The following is a 21,389-nucleotide window of genomic DNA, read 5'->3' as shown; positions in this document are numbered from 1 at the left end:
ACATACGGATGATGATATGAAATCACTCATTATTGCCTATTAGTATACACCAACTCAAGTTCATGTCATGATTCAGTCTAGCTCAAAGAACTTAAAATACTCGAAAGGACTCGGAAGACTCAATTATTCCCTTATTCATGTGACTAACGAGTCCTAGTCTTAAAAATAAACTCAAGTCTCAAAATTAAGACTTTAAAGACTCGAGGTTCTTACAACACTAGCGCGGTCGGCTATTGTGAGGGACGGCTGTCTTTGATACCACCGACTCCGCCACGCATAAATAAGGATGTCAACTCCAAAATTCTTTCTAATCTTAACAATAATAAAACTATCATTATTTACTTTTATAAATTTTTTTTGTTTCTACGATGATTTTAATGATTATTATTTCAGTTTAAAATTGATAGTTGGGAACAATTATTTACTTATTTACTTCGGAATACTAAAGACTGCCGATAATCACAGGTAGATAATTTGATAGCGTTTAGTTTCTGCTATGATCGAGTCAATTACGAATCACATTTTTAATTTGCTAAGGGGATATTAAGCGATTAAAATTAACATGAAAAATGTGCCTGCTTTATCGTAATAATAACCGTAATTCTAAATTTCATAGTCATGGTAACTATCCCATTTGTGTATGGCATAAAAATAAGTCATTGATTTCGGCAACTAACTTTTTTGCTTCGTTTCGTTGCTACGTTTGAAATAAAAGATTTTTACAAGCGCAAAAGTATTTTAACGAACTTTTGAATAAACATCATTCCATTAAGGCCACTAAATAAGTACTTACCACATAAGATTTTTTTATGTTACCAAAAATAAATAAACTTTAATTTTCTGCTTAATTTAATTCCTTAAATAACTAGTAGTAGCCCTAGAATAGCTTGTGTGGCGCTCGGTCCGTCGTCCGGCGGCACTCTTGTGTTCGCGGCCAGTGGCCCAACGGCAGCACAAGCGCAATGGCGGCCATTACGTAAGCTCGTGTGCGTGCGGATTTTTGTCAGTGTAGTAGTGAATCAGCTGAACAGGGTGTTGTATTGGGTTGATAAGAAATGAAGTTGTTTCCTTAATTATCTCGGAAACTAGCCTGAATTTTTGGCTCAAACTTTGGGAACGTATTCAGTGTGACGTCTACATGCTCCCATTAAACGGAACGTAGCTGATTCAGAAGGACCCTATATAATCGATTATTGCAATCGAATAATCGATTATGATTTATTCGGTATACATATTTACTAAATCGATAGAATCGATAGTAAGATATGATACAATACTCTCAATATGATCGATAAAGGCAATCTAATTTTTTTTTTTTTTTTTTTTTTTTTTATGTGATAGGAGGCAAACGAGCAGACGGATCACCTGATGGTAAGCAATTGCCGTCGCCCATGTACACCCGCAACATCAGTGAAGTCACAAGTGCGCTGCCAACCTTTTAAATCCCATTCCCCCCTTTTTTTTTGACCTAATACTATTTTTATTACCCTAATGTGATGTGAAATACTATGGAAACTTTGCATATTCAACGACCTCTATCTCCGTATCCCCGCGTATTTCAGGATCGTTGTCATACTATAAAATGAAGTACTAGTATTAAGCTTTAATTTAGTATACTTTTTGTTTCTGTTGGTTTAACGCCCAATATGCCCATCATCCTTTGTCCCTCTTATACATGAACTAGCGGCCGCCCGCGACTTCGTACGCGTGGATCCCGTTTTACCCCCTTAGGGATGGAGTTTCGTAAAATCCTTTCTTAGCAGATGCCTACGTCATAACATCTACCTGCATGCCAAATTTCAGCCCGATCCGTCCAGTGGTTTGGGCTGTGCGTTGATAGATCACTATGTCAGTCAGTCAGTCACCATTAAATAGACTTCGGACGCAGGTTGGCCGTAGTAAGGACAATCTGGTCAGGTGGGGATTCTTGGATGGCTTAAACATGGAGTGCAGGTGCGGTTTTGTTCCCCAGTCGGTGAAGCACCTGATGTCATGCCCTGAGTGCCCAAGCAACTGCACTCAGGAGGATTTGATGAGTGCTACTGACAACGCCACTCGGAGTTTTGGGCTGACACTGTGTAGGTTTGTTGTCGACACGAAAAGAAGAAGAAGTCACCTTTGAGTTATGTATATTTAGATGTAAGGATGTATCAGTGGCGCTTGTCGCAGGCGGGATGCTGGTGGTGTCGGTGTCAGTGTGCGGGCTGGTGACGCTGGCGGCCATGACGCAGCCGTCGCTGGCGCCCGAGGCCAAGCACTCGCTCCTGCAGTACGTCACCGGCAAGTACCTGCACCCGCCCAGCTGCAGGGTAAGGACTTCATACATTTGTCTTGGGCTACTCCAGTCATTCCCATTGATTAAAATACACTGGTCATCATAAAAATCGACCCACCCGCGACAAACACTTTCAAACGTATGCATCCCCACTTCCCACCAATATTACTATACTATATTACCATTTAAAAGCCTAGTTCTAAACTTCATTTCATTAAAGGAAAGGTTTTTACCCCAAAAATCTGTCTGTAGAAGAATCCAGAGTCACTTCTTCAAAAAATAGGTACGCTTGAGCCAACTTTTATGACTATAAAACTGTTAAGTTGGGATTAATCGCTATCCATCTGTTAAAGAGGACACGTGAGATCATTAGTTGGTTTTATAACCATAAAAATTGGTCTAATTGATCCCAGAGGTGAGCCCAAAGTGAGGTCCCAAAGAGAGATGTTAAAATCGTTTATTAGGAAATTAAATGTGTTTTTCTTTAATGATATTTATTGGGCTTTCAAATAACACCAATATTGTTGGGGCACCGTGATTGTGTCAGTAGAAACCAGTTTTCCTGTAAAACGCAGGTGGGTCGATTTTTGTGATGACCAGTGTAGTAAGACACGTGTCTTAACACGACGTTTATTAATGAGTTACATTATGTACTCACGGCTTGACGTTTCGGCTGCGATGCTGCAGCCGTGATCACAAGCAGACTGGCGCGTCGCGCACGTCGCGTTAAGACCCGTGTGTTACTATTTTAATTGAAATGGAACGCACAACGGAATTAAAATCTTACATTCCCATTGACTCACCCCATTGTGAACTTTTTTTCACATTCTGTTCATAGTCTGGATGGGGATTTGTGGAAGAAAAGCTCTCTCGAAAACCCGTTGTCTTGGTATAGAACTAAAACGATATCGTTATTTGTAAAATACTCGGTGATTCTTCTTTGATTTCGATGTTGCTCCTCTAGATGATAGATGGAGTCGATCTAAATTCAAAACCTCAAAAGTTTGACTCTTCCGGCCTATTTTTCTAAAATCACACTTCATGCTGTGTGTTAGAGAGAGAGGTACAGTGCTGGTATAACATTGACATCATTTTACGTGCACACAGGCAGTTAACGACAATAACCTTATGAACTTGTTGGCTAGCGGAGTCTTACTCCGAAAAACGTTATCAGAAGTTCGAATGTTGCCATCCCTCTCACGCAAAGTGAAATGCCAGCATGAGCGACAGTAACAACAGATAGACCCGAAACTACGTAAACAGCGTTTCGGTTTAGCCCTGTAGTTATAGACGTGTAGGTAAAGTCAGCATTGGTCCCCTTCAGGTGGAGTGGGGCTGGCAGGACCCGCACGTGGTGGGCGAGACCATGTGCCTGACGGTGCTGTGCTTCCAGCGCAACGGCCAGCCCTACCCCATCTGCGACACCGACGAGCTCACCGTCATCGTCTCCCACGGCACCAGGAAGGTAGCTATCAAATAGGATACGGGACTATTCCCACCTCTCGTTCCCACCGCTGCAACTCCTGTGTAGCCAGGATCTACAGCTTGACCGCCATAAAAACCCAACCCATCAAATAGGATAACGACACTTTAATTTTTTCCAATTTTCTTGAAATGCTAAATTGAAGTGACAGAGAAAATCGTCTAGGACAGCGATCAGCATCTTGTAAAGATCATTGATTTAAAGTAGAGGCTCTTCAATTTCTTACTTTATAATCATCAGACCTGAGTGTGACCCATTTAGTCCAGTCATTATAGTAAGTTCACCTCGGAATTCGAGATACCCAGCTGTAAGTCTGTAAATACGTGTATATTGACACCCTAAAAGTTGTCTCAAAACCTACATATGGTAGGGTGTAAGCAACTATTAAATTTCAAGGTCAACGGTCACAAAAATCGGTTTTTTTGCGCTTTTTTTAGAAATATCTCATTTCCTAAGGGTTTTTTGCTATTTGTATTTATTATCAATATTGTAGAATACTAAATTCTCTACAAATTTTGTTTAAAAACTTTTTTTATACGGTGAACCGTTTTCGAGATAGAGGGCGGAGAGCGCGCGGTCACTGCATCACTTCAGGTCTACTTAAGCGGTTTAGATTTTTCATACAAAAGGATTTTCCCGCTAATACCTGTGGGAATTTCGGGAATTCCTTGTTGTAACTAAGCTTTGAGTTTACTTAGGTACCTACATGCCAAATTTCAAGCGTCTAACTTCCGTTAAGCGTTTAGATTTTTCATATATAATAATTGTACCATGTTTCGTTAAAATCCGTCGAGTAGTTTTTGTTTCTATAAGGAACATACAGACGGACAGAATTCTATACATGAAATATATTTTCAAAATAACTATCAGGGGGTGATTAGTGATCGATACTGATGCCAAAAATGCAATCAGTAAAATTTTTGTCTGTCTGTCTGTCCGTCTGTATGTTCCTTATAGAAACAAAAACTACTCGACGGATTTTAACGAAACTTGGTACAATTATTCTTCATACACCTGGGCAGGTTATAGTTTACTTAGGAATTCCCACGGGAACAGGAATTAGCGGGAAAATCCTTTTGTATGAAAAATCTAAACGCTTAACGGAAGTTAGACGCTTGAAATTTGGCATGTAGGTACCTTAGTAAACTTAAAGCTTAGTTACAACAAGGAAATCCCGAAATTCCCACGGGAATTAGCGGGAAAATCCTTTTGTATGAAAAACCTAAACCGCTTAAGTTGACCTGAAGTGATGCAGTGACCGCGCGCTCTCCGCCCTCTATCTCGAAAACGGTTCACAGTATAAAAAAAATTTTTAAACAAAATTTGTAGAGAATTTAGTATTCTACAATATTGATAATAAATACAAATAGCAAAAAACCCATAGGAAATGAGATATTTCCAAAAAAAGTGCAAAAAACCGATTTTTGTGACCTTTGACCTTAAAATTTAATAGTTGCTTACACCCTACCGTATGTAGGTTTTGAGACAACTTTTAGGGTGTCAATATACAAGTATTTACAGACTTACAGCTGGGTATCTCGAATTCCGAGATTCTTACCTAATTTAAGCTTAAATGACTGGACTAATTCTCCACCTCAGCGGAGAAGAAATGTATTTGAATAACCAATCATATTTCCGACCCAAAGCGGAGCGGAGAGATGATGTGGTAATAACCAAATCTTTGATTTATCGCGTTTGTTGGAAATGTTTTTGAAACCGAGGCTAACTATAAAGTTTGTTGTCTTTTAAATTAACTTTTTTGCAACTTCCACCTCAAAAAGTTGCCGATCCCTGATGTAAGAAAAGTGTTATAGGTGTCGATCTCTTAAGTTTTTTATATTGACTTTTTTGGCGCTTCCATCTCAAAAAGTCGCCGATCCCTGAAGTACTACAAACACTAACAAAAGTGTTATAGGTATCACGTTAATATAAACGCCCTAATGATATGGTTGTGGGCGTGCATGATCGTTCGCAGATCACGCCGGTGCTGGAGCTGGGCTCGGGCGACCCGGCGCGGGCGCACACGGCGCGCGTCAAGTTCACCGTGCGCATCGCCGGCCTCTACATCATCTCCGTCACTATAGGTCAGTGGCTGCTCAATCTCTAGTGTTTTAAACGCTGCTAAAGCCTGGTCCGTGAGCACGTAGAATCACAGAATAATAATAAGTACTACGTACAGAAGTTTTACTTCGCGAAGGTATTTAAAAAAATGTATGCTCAATGTCATTAACAATATGGTGTAATTTAGCCTGTCTCAAGAGTCAAGCACCATTTTGTTGACAAACGTCAGTGATCGGCACTGCGCCGAAGCTATAGGGCTGACTTCGGTAAAATGATGTGACGTGAGGTGCCAAACTGCGGAAAATGGCGGAGAAAATACATGATTTAGCATGAATTATCATGAATAATATTAACTACTTATTTACCTCTCAGTGTCTTGAGGCAACTTAAAAAAGTACATTCTGTGTTTTTATTATTATTTAGGCAGTTAAATACTGCACAGTATTTAGTACACCATTTTCTTCCATCATACACAAGAATACGCGTGCGTGAGTCAATGTTCGCTCGTATGTGAGGCCTTGTCGAATCGTATCCTGTAGGTGGGCCATCGTGCGTGTTTTGTTTTCGATGTAAACTCGCGGAGATGAACAGGCCTGGTAGAATCCCGTCCAATGACCCCAAGCTACCCATCCCTATCGCTCGCGCGTAATTATGTTGCTGTCGCTACTGTGCGACGGGCGCCCGCAGTGAGTGTGCGAGCGCGACAGCAACATAATTACGCGCGAGCGATAGGGATGGGTAGCTTGGGGTCATTGGACGGGATTCTACGTGCTCACGGACCAGGCTTTAGACTAGTTTCGGAACTGTTAATGTGCCTTGTTTTGCTCCAAAGTTATTTCAAATATAATAAATACACGGCGCGCGTCAAGTTCACCGTGCGCATCGCCGGCCTCTACATCATCTCCGTCACCATCGGTCAGTTGCTGATCTATCTCTGGTGTTTAAAGTCTAGAGTTTCGGAACTATTAATGCGCCTTGTTTTGCTAAAAAGTTTCGCGCGAATGAGTGCCGCAAGGTTCAAGAATTGTAGTGTTGTACCTACATAGTTTCACGACGAACTCTGACGCAGCTTGTATGTAGCGCTACAGTTACGTGTTTTTATTTATATGGACAAACAGAGCAGTGCAACCGCAGCGCCATAGTCGCGCTGCTCCCGTGCGACAAACGCGCTGGCGATCTTATACGGAAATAGGTACAACCCGGTCGAGTTAAATGCGCACCTCGTTGGAATGCAACTTTCCTTCGCACTCACCCGCTTATCTCCCCGTTCGTGCTAGAGCGTCGATGTGACGTCACGACCGCTAGGTGCGCAGTTGCCTTTAAAAACTCGACCGGGTTTAGTAAAACACATTACGTGTTTTTCTCTGTGCAGGGGGCGCGGGCGTCTGCGGCAGCCCGTTCCGGCGGCGCTTCCTGGCGGGCGCGGTGTGCGCGCGCCTGTCGCGTGTCGGCCGCGCGCACGCCGCGCTCGTGTGCACCGCCACGCACGACAAGACGCTGCACATCCACCCGCGCGACCAGTACGACAACCCCGCGCCGCTGGCCACCGCTGACGTCAGCGTGAGTACTGACGCGCCTGCCGCCACGCCGCGCTCGTGTGCACCGCCACGCACGACAAGACGCTGCACATCCACCCGCGCGACCAGTACGACAACCCCGCGCCGCTGGCCACCGCTGACGTCAGCGTGAGTACTGACGCGCCTGCCGCCACGCCGCGCTCGTGTGCACCGCCACGCACGACAAGACGCTGCACATCCACCCGCGCGACCAGTACGACAACCCCGCGCCGCGAGCCACCGCTGACGTCAGCGTGAGTACTGACGCGCCTGCCGCCACGCCGCGCTCGTGTGCACCGCCACGCACGACAAGACGCTGCACATCCACCCGCGCGACCAGTACGACAACCCCGCGCCGCTGGCCACCGCTGACGTCAGCGTGAGTACTGACGCGCCTGCCGCCACGCCGCGCTCGTGTGCACCGCCACGCACGACAAGACGCTGCACATCCACCCGCGCGACCAGTACGACAACCCCGCGCCGCTGGCCACCGCTGACGTCAGCGTGAGTACTGACGCGCCTGCCGCCACGCCGCGCTCGTGTGCACCGCCACGCACGACAAGACGCTGCACATCCACCCGCGCGACCAGTACGACAACCCCGCGCCGCTGGCCACCGCTGACGTCAGCGTGAGTACTGACGCGCCTGCCGCCACGCCGCGCTCGTGTGCACCGCCACGCACGACAAGACGCTGCACATCCACCCGCGCGACCAGTACGACAACCCCGCGCCGCTGGCCACCGCTGACGTCAGCGTGAGTACTGACGCGCCTGCCGCCACGCCGCGCTCGTGTGCACCGCCACGCACGACAAGACGCTGCACATCCACCCGCGCGACCAGTACGACAACCCCGCGCCGCTGGCCACCGCTGACGTCAGCGTGAGTACTGACGCGCCTGCCGCCACGCCGCGCTCGTGTGCACCGCCACGCACGACAAGACGCTGCACATCCACCCGCGCGACCAGTACGACAACCCCGCGCCGCGAGCCACCGCTGACGTCAGCGTGAGTACTGACGCGCCTGCCGCCACGCCGCGCTCGTGTGCACCGCCACGCACGACAAGACGCTGCACATCCACCCGCGCGACCAGTACGACAACCCCGCGCCGCTGGCCACCGCTGACGTCAGCGTGAGTACTGACGCGCCTGCCGCCACGCCGCGCTCGTGTGCACCGCCACGCACGACAAGACGCTGCACATCCACCCGCGCGACCAGTACGACAACCCCGCGCCGCTGGCCACCGCTGACGTCAGCGTGAGTACTGACGCGCCTGCCGCCACGCCGCGCTCGTGTGCACCGCCACGCACGACAAGACGCTGCACATCCACCCGCGCGACCAGTACGACAACCCCGCGCCGCTGGCCACCGCTGACGTCAGCGTGAGTACTGACGCGCCTGCCGCCACGCCGCGCTCGTGTGCACCGCCACGCACGACAAGACGCTGCACATCCACCCGCGCGACCAGTACGACAACCCCGCGCCGCTGGCCACCGCTGACGTCAGCGTGAGTACTGACGCGCCTGCCGCCACGCCGCGCTCGTGTGCACCGCCACGCACGACAAGACGCTGCACATCCACCCGCGCGACCAGTACGACAACCCCGCGCCGCTGGCCACCGCTGACGTCAGCGTGAGTACTGACGCGCCTGCCGCCACGCCGCGCTCGTGTGCACCGCCACGCACGACAAGACGCTGCACATCCACCCGCGCGACCAGTACGACAACCCCGCGCCGCTGGCCACCGCTGACGTCAGCGTGAGTACTGACGCGCCTGCCGCCACGCCGCGCTCGTGTGCACCGCCACGCACGACAAGACGCTGCACATCCACCCGCGCGACCAGTACGACAACCCCGCGCCGCGAGCCACCGCTGACGTCAGCGTGAGTACGGCCGAATCGGACGCGCGGGGGCATTGATAACAATAAAAACTCAGTAAATAATTAGCTTTTTAAAAAAATAAAACCGACTTCAAATGCGTGCACACCAAAAAAATTTAAAAATTAAAAATATTGCATATAAAAAAGTTCATCCCCAATTTTCCACCCTTGGGGGTGAAATATTTTCTTCAAATTCGCATGAAATCACCCTTTTGATAATACCTATTCAACAAAAAAATAATCGTTCAAATTGATTTATAATCGGCGGAGATATTGCGTATAAAAAGTTCATCCCCAATTTTCCACCCTTGGGGGTTGTTTTTTCTATTATTAAATTTAAGGGACCACCCTTGAGGTATTACCTATACGCCGAAAAAAGATTTGTTCAAATCTGTTCATAATTGGCGGAGTTATCGCGTAACAAACATAGAAAAAAAAAACATACGGGTCGAATTAAGAACCTCCTCCTTTTTTGAAGTCGGTTGAAAACTCAGTAAAACTCATTTATTTCTGTAAGTAGGCTTTAAAAAAGCACTTTTACACGTCCCAGTATTAACCCTACCACTGCTTCAGGACAATAAATGGGCCAGTGCTGAGAAGAAGCAGCGCAAGAAACTCAGACACTAATAATAATAGCTTAATTTTCTGACTCTAAGGCTTTAGCCACGAAGGCTGCAGGCGTTGGTTCGGCTGAACCTATAGAAATATGACTGTCATAAAGCAGGACTTCCTAACCAGGAGAATAAAGGCGAAATAAAGTTTGGGAATGAGAAACCTTGCTCTAAGGCCCAGAAGACGGTGAAACGCAACTGCAACGAAACCGCAACTGCTAGTTACTTTTGAGTTGCATCTAAGTTTCTGTCATAGCGTCCGTTGAGAGACCACACATGACGCGATCAGTTTGAAACTTTCAGTTTCATTCATCAGAATCATCACAAAGTTGCAGTTTCGTTGCAGTTGCGTTTCACCGTCTGTTCTGGGCCTAAAGTGCTTTTTTTTTCAGGACTTCACAGCGAAGATAAACCTCCTGGGTGAAGAAGAAGATGAGAAGCTATCGTCCATGGTGTCGTTTGCATACGACTCGGTGAACCAGCGTGTCAGCATGGCGCTATGCTTCCAAGAGCCCGGCGTGTACCTGGCGCGCGTGTCGTGCGCCGGCGTGCTGCTGCTGCACGGCCAGTTCCACTGCATCGTGCTCACAGGTACTGGACCAGCTGTCAGCATGGCGCTGTGCTTCCAAGAGCCCGGCGTGTACCTGGCGCGCGTGTCGTGCGCCGGCGTGCTGCTGCTGCACGGCCAGTTCCACTGCATCGTGCTCACAGGTACTGGACCAGCTGTCAGCATGGCGCTGTGCTTCCAAGAGCCCGGCGTGTACCTGGCGCGCGTGTCGTGCGCCGGCGTGCTGCTGCTGCACGGCCAGTTCCACTGCATCGTGCTCACAGGTACTGGACCAGCTGTCAGCATGGCGCTGTGCTTCCAAGAGCCCGGCGTGTACCTGGCGCGCGTGTCGTGCGCCGGCGTGCTGCTGCTGCACGGCCAGTTCCACTGCATCGTGCTCACAGGTACTGGACCAGCTGTCAGCATGGCGCTGTGCTTCCAAGAGCCCGGCGTGTACCTGGCGCGCGTGTCGTGCGCCGGCGTGCTGCTGCTGCACGGCCAGTTCCACTGCATCGTGCTCACAGGTACTGGACCAGCTGTCAGCATGGCGCTGTGCTTCCAAGAGCCCGGCGTGTACCTGGCGCGCGTGTCGTGCGCCGGCGTGCTGCTGCTGCACGGCCAGTTCCACTGCATCGTGCTCACAGGTACTGAACGGTACTTGTATAAACCTTCCATGAAACTTGTTTGTGTTATTTGCCGAGAGATGTCACTGCTCTTTGAGACGCGTAAAGCTGTACCGCGGTGTCCAGATTTTTTTCCCCGGCTTTATATACCTGGACGGCTTTGACATAATGAACCTTTGTGAACCATTGACAGCATTGACAACCTTTGTCAAGCATTAAATTGTCATCTATATATTGACGTCTTATTTAAACCTAGATACCTAAGAGGCCCATAAGTGCGCCGAGAGTATCCGGGGTTTATTCAGTACTTACCATGTACTTTCCAGGACTTCAGGCTGTGTGCTCTCGACTTGAGTCCGTGTAGAAATATGACCCGTTTATACCGTACTTGGCATTCCGTGTTCTTCCAGGACTTCAGACTGTGTACTCTCGATTCGACCCCGTGTACAAACGTGGCTTAGTTCTGATTCCAGCATAACATTAATTTCTGCACATATTCTGGGTCCATAGGTCGCTGGTTTAAATATAACATTAATTTCTGCACATATTCTGGGTAGGTCGCTGGTTTAAAGCATTATTCTATAGGTCACTGATTCAAATCTGGCTCGAAGGACCACAATTGGCGGTGCATGACTCATGCAGTGAAATACCGTATTATTGTATCGTAATAAACTGTATTCCCAATTTTACATACGTAACATCGATAAAAACATTATCAGGCACGTCTGGTTCAATTTCAGTTGACAACCATTATCAAATCAAAACTATTAATAAACTTTTCTGTTCAAAAAAGGTATATTTCGCACCTATTGCGCGTTTCAAGCTTAACCAGTCTTTGGTATCCACAGAGTCCACATCAATTTGAACTTTATGCTGTGAAGATACGGTTGAAAACCAATGACTTTTTTTAGGCCTGGTTAGGGGTTAACAAAATTCGCGGCGTTGTTCCAGCGAGCGACACAGCCACGGTCTCCCGCAACATGTCCGCCAAGCGGCACGGCGTGTGCTACGAGGCGCGGCTGGCCGGCGCCAAGCCGCGGCGGGTGCTGTGCTGCCTCAGCCCTAAGCAGCTCATCGTCAAGGACTACATCCTCAAGTTCATCCCTAAGCGCATCACATCTTTCCGCCTGTGCCCGTCCACTAAGGTAAGAGTTGTACAGTCGCGGAATGAAAAGGTTCGTCACTTTAGTGTCGGTTTTCGCTTGCACTAGGTACTTACTGTAAGAGTCAAACCTGCCAACATAACAGTGCAAGAAACAGGGCTGCTAACATTTAAATAAATATGACGTTTGCTAACGAATAAGGTTTTGCTTGTTTATTTTTCTATCCCATCAGTGCAATGCAATAATGACATTGATCAATTGACAATAGTTTTTTTTTATTTAATAGAAATAATAATGGCAGGTTGAACCAACAAGAAGGTTTTAGTTTATCAATCATAATCTTCTTGACAAGATAAATCATCAAACAACTTTGATTTGAATAATTTTGAACTTTACTGACGAACAGTTAAAGATTATTTTCTCTAACTCGAGATTATTCTGTAACATAGTTTCAAAAGGTAATATGTGCTCGCGATTCGTTGAAGGAATCAATTTGAAAACTGACGAACCTTTTCATTCCGCGACTGTACCATAGAATAATAATAAGTACTACGTACAGAAGTTTTACTTCGCGAAGGTATTTAAAAAAATGTATGCTCAATGTCATTAACAATATGGTGTAATTTAGCTTGTCTCAAGAGTCAAGCACCATTTTGTTGACAAACGTCAGTGATCGGCACTGTGCCGAAGCTATAGGGCTGACTTCGGTAAAATGATGTGACGTGAGGTGCCAAACTGCAGAAAATGGCGGAGGAAATACATGATTTAGCATGAATTTAAATGAATTAGGTTGTCTGGAAGAGATCGCTTCATAGCGATAAGACCGCCTAATTGTACCTTATGTGTTCCTTTTCTTTCTATTTCTTTTATGTGGTGTACAATAAAGAGTATTTATTATTATTTATTATTATTATTATAATATTAACTACCTACTTATTTACCTCTCAGTATCTTGAGGCAACTTAAAAAAGTAAATTCTGTGTTTTTATTATTATTTAGGCAGTTAAATACTGCACAGTATTTAGTACACCATTTTCTTTATTTTCTTCCATCATACACAAGAATACGCGTGAGTCAACCATCGCGGGCCATCGTGCGTGTTTTGTTTTCGATGTAAACCAATAAAGGCCTGGTTAAACAATAAAGATATTAGAAGAAATGGTTTTTTTAATATTAAATCCTAATCGAAGCATAGATAACCCATTTACATTGGAAATATATATTTTAAGAAATCTCACGTGAGATTGTGGGGAGGGGGTCTGGGAAAATCTCACCAAATCTTACCAAGGGGGGTGGGGGGTTGAAAAATTGCCAAAATTGTCTCGCGTAATGAGGGCTATCGTTTTTATACTTAACAGTTGGCACCCCTGGCGATTGACAGGACCTTAGTCTACAGTGGCGCCATCTCGATGAGTGCAAATGCGATAGTCTTCCTACCACTTTCGTGCTCACCAGTTGGTGCCACTGTCTTCGCTACTAGCAAGTGACAGGACCTTACTCTACAGTGGCGCTAACTGGTGAGCGCTAAAGGTTCGGCCAAACCAACGCGATCACACGCGATCAGCCGGTGTGCAGCGATGGCGATCAAACTAAAATGCATTGATCGCCATCGGTGCACGCCGGCTGATCGCGTGTGATCGCGTTGGTTTGGCCGAACCTTAAAACGATAGCCCTCATTAATGGACGCCCCCTAATCGGGCCCGTTACAGTTGATCCTGGCGCCGCGGCCGCTGGGCGCGGGCCCGGGCGGCGAGTTCTCGGTGGAGGACGGCGTGCAGGCGCCGCTGAAGCTGTGGGCGCCCGAGCGCGACCTGCTCGCCGCCACCTTCACGCACCTGCTGCTGGCCAACTGCGGCGGCGAGGACACCTTCAAGGTCGGTCTTATTGACAGTGAAACCGTTCCGTGCGATTTTTTTAAATGTTATAGTTGGCAGATAGGACAGATATGGATTATGGCAGAAGATAGCGCCCGAGCGCGACCTGCTCGCTGCCACCTTCACCCACCTACTGCTGGCCAACTGCGGCGGCGAGGACACCTTCAAGGTCGGTCTTATTGACAGCGAAACTGTTCTGTGAGATTTTTTTAAATCAGGGTTCGAAAGGATAATTATCAATGATAATTATCACGATAACAGATGGATAATTATCAGTTGATAATAATAAAAAAATGCGCTCATGAAAATGAACTGTATGCGAAGTTTTCGAACGTGTATTTCCGCACTTGCGTCTAGTGGTGGGCGTTAGGCCTCAGCCTCGAACTTAGCGGGCAGCGGGGCGGCGGCGGCGGCGGCGCGGGAGCGGCAGGATCTTATGCGTAAAATCAAATAGACCGGTTCTCGAAAACAGCGGCGCGGCAGCGGCGCCGGAGCGGGCAACGAGCGTGCAGCGGCGAGGGAGCGGGCAACGAGCGGGCAGCGCACTCCTTCTTTTGCCCACAATAAATCGAGCGTTAGGAATAAATTTGAATCGAAATAAAATTGTCGCCGTTGTTCAGACATTTCGTTTGCGAATAAAAACAAATATCTCGACAACACAACCCCGAACACAACACTTCGCCGCTAAAGCGCCGCGCGAGCTGCCCGCTTGTTTCGAGAACGGGTCTGCGTTGCCCGCCCCGCTCCCGCGCCGCCGCCGCTCCCGCCCCGCTACCCGCTAAGTTCGAGGCTGAGGCCTTAGTCAACATAGATACCTATCTATTTAGCTCTACAATGATCACAGTTATCTAGCGTCAAAATATTTATCTATTTTCCAAGCTTTATGCGACTAGCGGTGGTTAACTTGACAACAATCAGCAAACAAAAACATCAAGCAACATTCCCAATCAGAATTTCTTATGAAACAATATGACAAATGTATCTTATAATGCTGATAATTATCATGAAGCGTAATTATCTTGATAATTTCGAACCCTGATTTAAATGTAATAGGTGGCAGATATGGCAGAGATGGATTATGGCAGAAGATATGGTTTTGTGAGTTTCTTTCGTCACTTCTTTTCAGCACCAACCGAAATCTTGCGTCGGAAACGAAATAATATGTGCGATTGCACCCGAAAAATAGTCGATACTTATTCCGTTGTCGACCGTAATTGAACACAGATCTTAGAGAGCTCACAGACTACCTACATTATGTCAGAGACTGCTTGTGATAGTGGTAGGCGTCGGTCAGTGACTTCAAGCGACTATCTGCAACAGTCTCCGACTCGTGCCTTTCGCTGTCATGACATGTTGACACTCTGACTACACGTTAGTGACTGCCTGTCTTCGAGAGTTGCGATGCACCGGCATTTATCGTCGACATTAGTCGCCGGTATACCGTCGCTCGTCTGTGAGCTCCCTTACCCTATTCTGTATAAAGCCTGGTCCGTGAGCACGTAGAATTTTGTCCAATGACCCCAAGCTACCCATCCTTATCGCTCGCGCGTAATTATATTGCTGTCGCGACTGTGCGACGGGCGCCCGCAGTGAGTGTGCGAGCGCGACAGCAACATAATTACGCGCGAGCGATAAGGATGGGTAGCTTGGGGTCATTGGACAAAATTCTACGTGCTCACGGACCAGGCTTTAGTACAGAACTACTTCTGCTGGCCTCCAGCCTCCAAGCCACGAGCACTTCCGTAACAGACCCTCACATGAGTGGCCCCTTGCAGAACAAGCAGGACTACTTCTACAGCGAGCTGCGCAAGCTGCACGCGCGGCACCCGCACGACAAGCTGGCCGTGCGCGTGCTGCGCGAGCAGCTGGCCTCCAGCCTCAGGCCACGAGCACTTCCTTAACAGACCCTCACATGAGTGGCCCCTTGCAGAACAAGCAGGACTACTTCTACAGCGAGCTGCGCAAGCTGCACGCGCGGCACCCGCACGACAAGCTGGCCGTGCGCGTGCTGCGCGAGCAACTGCTGGCCTCCAGCCTCAAAGCCACCAAGCACTTCACGCGCGCCGACTGGTGCAAGAGTTTCGACGTGACCTTCCAAGGCGAGCAAGGTAACGTAAAAGTTGAGAATACACCCTCTATTGCAGGGGTGGCCAACCGGTCGATCACGACTATTAGGCGGTTATCACACTGCGCCGCGCTCCGCCGCGGAGCGCGGGGCGACAGATTTAATCATTGTATGCAAGTACCTCAGTTTGTAAAGAAAACACGCGCGGCACTTCACACTGACAACGCGCGGCGCAGTGTGATAACCGCCTTAGTCCAGTCGATCGTGGCAAGGCAAAAAATACTACATGATTGTGTACTAAACTATGCTGTTTCATTTAAGATTTCAAGAAGTATGTAATTGGTAGAACACCCAGGGTTTCGTTAGGAAACAGTAGATCTTATGTCTAATCAAGTTGGCCACCCCTGCTCTATTGGATATAGGACATGACATAGCGCGTCGTAGATCGTTTCATCCATGAAGACGCGCCCCACCATTTTTTTGGTCGAGGGAAGCGCGGGGTGAAGGGAGTTTGATCCGAGCAATCCGAGCGTCATTGATTGTAGTGTGCGTGTACCCATGGATAATTTTGCGAGTACCTATAACACTCAAACATTAGCAGAAGAATGGTTGGGCGCGTCTTCATGGATGGCACGATCTATATGTGGCCCCTCCACATATTTTAACGCTTAGACTAACTTGCTGTCTATATCACGCAAATTCGCGTGCAAATGCATAGAAGCCACAACAGAACTACGCCACTTTATGGCCAGGCGCTCGTCGCGGCCAGTATAGGGTCGATCATTGTGAAGTTTCTAGGCCTTTGTCCAGCTGTGGCATCTTTTGGCAAAACATTTGTATGACACAGCAGCCTGCACAGGAATCATCTCAATAGTTAATATCTTTATTGGTATGTAAACAGGCATCAAACACAGATCCTTAGTTTGGTCTTATTAATAACAAAAAGTTTGGTCTTATACGAATGTTGCGCATTAAGTGGCAACGTGAAGAAGACCTTCAACAAAGTTTTGAGGCCACAACAAACCATTGATGTTGGTGACGGACTGCCGATTCCGGCTTTGCCAAGGGTCGCGTATTCTACTATGGGCTTAGTGTGAGCTTACATCAAACGTATTCGTTATCGACTGCGTAAAAAAATGTCATTAAACGTATGATCAACATCCTAGAGAATTGGGCATGGCTGAAAACCAGTGTTGCAAGGATCTCTCCTTACAACGTAGACTGAGCCAGGTCCAATTGCCTTCGGTGTACTTCATATTATTATAGTTGTAAGTCTAACTACCTGTACCTGTCTAATGGTTCGAAGGCAATAAATACATTTTTTATTTATTTATTTATAAGCGTCCCTAGCGGATACTTTAAAGAACTTAAATTTTCATATATTTTTTGACGCACTCGATATCGAATGCGTTTGATAATGTGGGGCGTAACTCCTACATTAAAGAATGCTAGGGTAAGGATGCTATGCTATGAGGATGTGAGTGATGCTGAAGGGTCGGGAGAGAGGTGGAATGAAAACGACCAGTTTGAGTGACTGTTAAAAATACACTGATTTATTGCTATAAAGTATTCAATGCGTTCGTCGCTAATTTGGGTCAACCGCGCAAACGCTTACTTAGCAATAACTTATTAGCTATATGAAAAGTGAATACGTTTGTACGATAGCTCGTACATCTTTCCCACCAGAAAAATAATATAAAATAAGAATGAGAAACAAGAATGTTTAGTGGATGCTGGGGAAAAAGATGCCTATCGTTACTCCTTGAATGATGATTGTGAAGTTTATGCTAAATGATATAAAAGATTGTTAGGTGATATAAGGTGATTCCATTATAAAGGGTTAGTATTTTTATGCTACGAGATGCTTATGCTAAATGTTTTAAAGACTAACGATAGAGTCTTTAATATTCGTTATCTAAATCTACACTTTCACTAGGGATGTTAAACTTCACTGATCGGGACACCATCGGCGAGGTGCCTTTATTAACACTGAACAAGCTTTGAGACCGCACTATGTCCGCCACTTCACTAACAACACTAGCACTGACGTCACTGACACTAGCACTGAGATGAGGTCTCGGGGCGGGCGCCGGCGCGCCCGTCTGCCCCGGCTGCTGCGGCTGCGGCGGCTGCTCCGGCTGCTGTGGCTGGGCCTTCCTGGCCCGGTTGATAAGTCTGCTTCTTATCTTTGTATACGCAAAGATACTTCCGACGACTAAAATGACGACCACGAGACTGTATGACAGGGTGTAGTGGTGTACATCGTGAACTGTCAGTGGATCCGACTGACTTTGCTTTAGTGTGTTTATTTGCTCTTTTATTTGGTTATATTCCTGTTCATTATCCTTAATGGGTGGAAACTCATAATGAATAGACGTGTTAAGTAGTTTATTCAATACTGAGACTTGCGGAACCTCCATCTTTTGATTTATGTTGATGGAGTTGATGTAATTGTTATGGGCATATAATGAAAATGAATCACTTTTTAGTGAGCAACCTTGACCGATATCTATGATGCCATTGTTCTTGAGCGTTTTCATTATCATATTTGTTGACGGACAAAAAATACGAACATTACACTCGTTGCAACAGGAGAACAGCCAAGCGTTTTGCTGATGTAGCTTAGTCCATTGATCGCGACAGGTGGATAACGACGATAAACAGGGCGACCCACTTTCATTGTTGCTGTTTGATATATTAATTGTACAAAATGATTGCTTCAATGATAAATCATATATAGGTTTGTCAAAGGAACATAATATCCTTTTGACTGAAACCGTTATGCATGATTTGAGTTCATCTTCTGAGAGGAGTATTACTGTATCCTTCCTGGTGTTATATGCAATATAAGGTAGTTTTGATGTAATTTGATATGATAGATGATTCGATCTCCTCTGTGGAATGCTGATGATTTTATTAACTTCGTAAATGTCAGTGCTTACTAGCGGTAGTTTTATTTCGATTATTAAGTAGTTATTGACAACCCTGCCGGAGACTTTTAATAACTTGTAAATATCCTTTATTTCGTCATTGTTAACAGGTAAAGCTAAGCCACCTTGTAAGTGACTTGATATGAGATTGATTTGATCCTCCAATTGTTCTGGTGATAGTAGATGCATATCAATTTGACCTTGACTTATATCTGTCACAGTGTCCAGTAGACTTTGCTGTATCCTCCTTAAGTTGGATATGATGATGCTTGCTGCCAACGCTGACGATGTGATATAAACTCCATTTTTATTATCTAATGCTATTTGACCTACTTCCAGTGAAACGTTGTTTAACCTTTCCTTGATGAATGAAAATTGTTTGTTCATATTAACTTCATTGCGTTTTAATATGTTGTATTCGGCTTCGATGACAACAGTTTGGTTGCGTATTAGATTTCTCAGATGATTTTCATTCCTTGTAATTTTTTGAATATCCTTTTCGTATTGCTCGGCAAATCGCTCGTCGAGTACGCCAAACAATGAGTTTGCTATGTATCCAACGCCGTTAACTAGGCCTCGTTTCTGTCTGTTTAATGAATGATGAGTTTTAAGTAGTCGGTTATAGTGTCTAATTTCCTCCATTTCATGTTCTAATTGATAAGTTATACTGTTGAACTGCGAATTTGGTTCAACTAATTCCTTTAGGTGTAAAATGTACTGATCCATGTTTGATAATCCTTGCCAATAGGTAGACATGTTATAATAGACTATTAGTTTCCACTCGTCTATTATATGTTGTAATCCTGTCACTTGATCAAAGTAAAGTCCTTGATTGTTGTTTTCTAATGAGGTGACGTTGCATATTGCTGATGACGTCACTTCTTGTTGAGTACTTAATGTCAACAAAGAAAATAACGTAAATAGTACTGTAGAGACTGAAAATTTATTAGTTTTTGTCCTGGTGCGCTTATTTGTTGCTTTGCTATCAGGTAACGTGTGATTTGAAGGTTCGACTTCATCGACATCGCTCCTGTTTTGACAGTTATCTGTCGTGTTTTCCTGCTCATGAACTGGAAGTAGACATAATTTGGTTATAGGACGTTTGATAATGCCACATTTCGTCTTCAATGTGACAACACGAACGTGTCCATCACTTCCTGGATGAACCTCTACTACTCTACCTAAACCCCACCTGGTGGGTGGTAGGTTTTCGTCCTTGACAACGACAACGTCATTGACTTTGATGTCCTCCTTGTCTGTTAGCCACTTGCTACGTTTTTGCAATGACTGTAGGTACTCGTGTGACCATTTCTTCCAAAAGCCTTTAGTCATCGTCTGAACCAATTGCCATCGTATTGGAAGATTGATGCCTTCTGAGTTTGAATTTGGGTGTGAGTTTGACAAAATAGGTCCACCTATAAGGAAATGTCCTGGTGTCAAACTGTTGATGTCCTCTGGATTTTCACTGAGCGAGCACAACGGTCTCGAATTTAAGCACGCTTCGATTTGAGTTAGTAGTGTGCTAAACTCCTCGTAGGTTAATTTCTGTGTACCAAGAACCCGCCGTAGGTGGTACTTCATGCTACGGACCGCTGCTTCCCAGAGTCCTCCAGCGCTGGGCCATGCTGGTGCGTTAAAGTGCCAGTTTATTCCAAGTTCACTGATGCTGCTGATAAAATCCGTGTTAATAAGCTGTGCTGATTGCTCGTATTCCTTTTTCAATAGTTTCGAAGCTCCAATAAAGTTTGTTCCATTGTCGCTATACATTTCTTTCGGTGTGCCCCTCCTGGCGCACATCCTCCTGAAAGCTGCTAGAAATGCTGGTGTGCTGAGGTCCGACACTAGCTCTAAGTGTACGGCCTTTGTACTCAGACACACAAATATGGCAATGTAACCTTTTGAGGTTTTTATGCCACGTCCCTTGTTCGCTTTTACCTCCACGTGACCTGTAAAATCGACTCCACAGTGTGTGAACGGCCGCGAAGGTGTGACCCTTGGTTTGGGCAGGTCCGCCATAACTTGACCAAGGTTTTGCTGGCTGAAGCGCCGACACGTAACACAACGCCTCAGTTGTTTTTTAACGGTATTCATTCCGCTTAATATCCAATATTTATCTCTCAAATAAGACAATGTTAATTTTGCTCCTCCATGTAAACAATTTTGGTGTGCTTGTTCTATCAATAGTTGAGTGAGGCGACTGTGTTTCGATAAAATGCAAGGATGTTTAGTTGTGCTATTGATGCTGGAGTGTTTGAGTCGTCCTCCTACTCTAAGTAATCCTCTCTCATCCACGAAAGGGTGTAAGTTTGCTAATTTGTTGTTTGATTTGACGTGACCTATTTTTTGAAGGTCGTGAATTTCCTCTGCGAATTCAATTGATTGATC

The 21,389-nt window shown here is 46.1% G+C and overlaps 1 protein-coding gene across 1 annotated transcript in view; it reads left to right on the top strand.

The window, feature by feature from the left end:
- The window catches only part of LOC135072738 (apoptosis-resistant E3 ubiquitin protein ligase 1), a 65,771-nt gene that overhangs the window by 24,851 nt on the left and 19,531 nt on the right, over positions 1–21,389 (top strand). Inside the window, exons 4-11 of the mRNA XM_063966767.1 lie at positions 2,170–2,309; positions 3,600–3,740; positions 5,734–5,842; positions 7,192–7,379; positions 10,255–10,453; positions 11,984–12,177; positions 13,845–14,009; positions 15,940–16,117. Of these exons, the coding sequence (XP_063822837.1) occupies positions 2,170–2,309; positions 3,600–3,740; positions 5,734–5,842; positions 7,192–7,379; positions 10,255–10,453; positions 11,984–12,177; positions 13,845–14,009; positions 15,940–16,117 (1,314 nt within the window). The remainder of the gene's footprint in view (positions 1–2,169; positions 2,310–3,599; positions 3,741–5,733; positions 5,843–7,191; positions 7,380–10,254; positions 10,454–11,983; positions 12,178–13,844; positions 14,010–15,939; positions 16,118–21,389) is intronic.

Source organism: Ostrinia nubilalis, chromosome 6 (genome assembly GCF_963855985.1).
Source record: "Ostrinia nubilalis chromosome 6, ilOstNubi1.1, whole genome shotgun sequence".
Classification (NCBI taxonomy): domain Eukaryota; kingdom Metazoa; phylum Arthropoda; class Insecta; order Lepidoptera; family Crambidae; genus Ostrinia; species Ostrinia nubilalis.
This window is presented reverse-complemented; position numbering and strand designations above follow the sequence as displayed.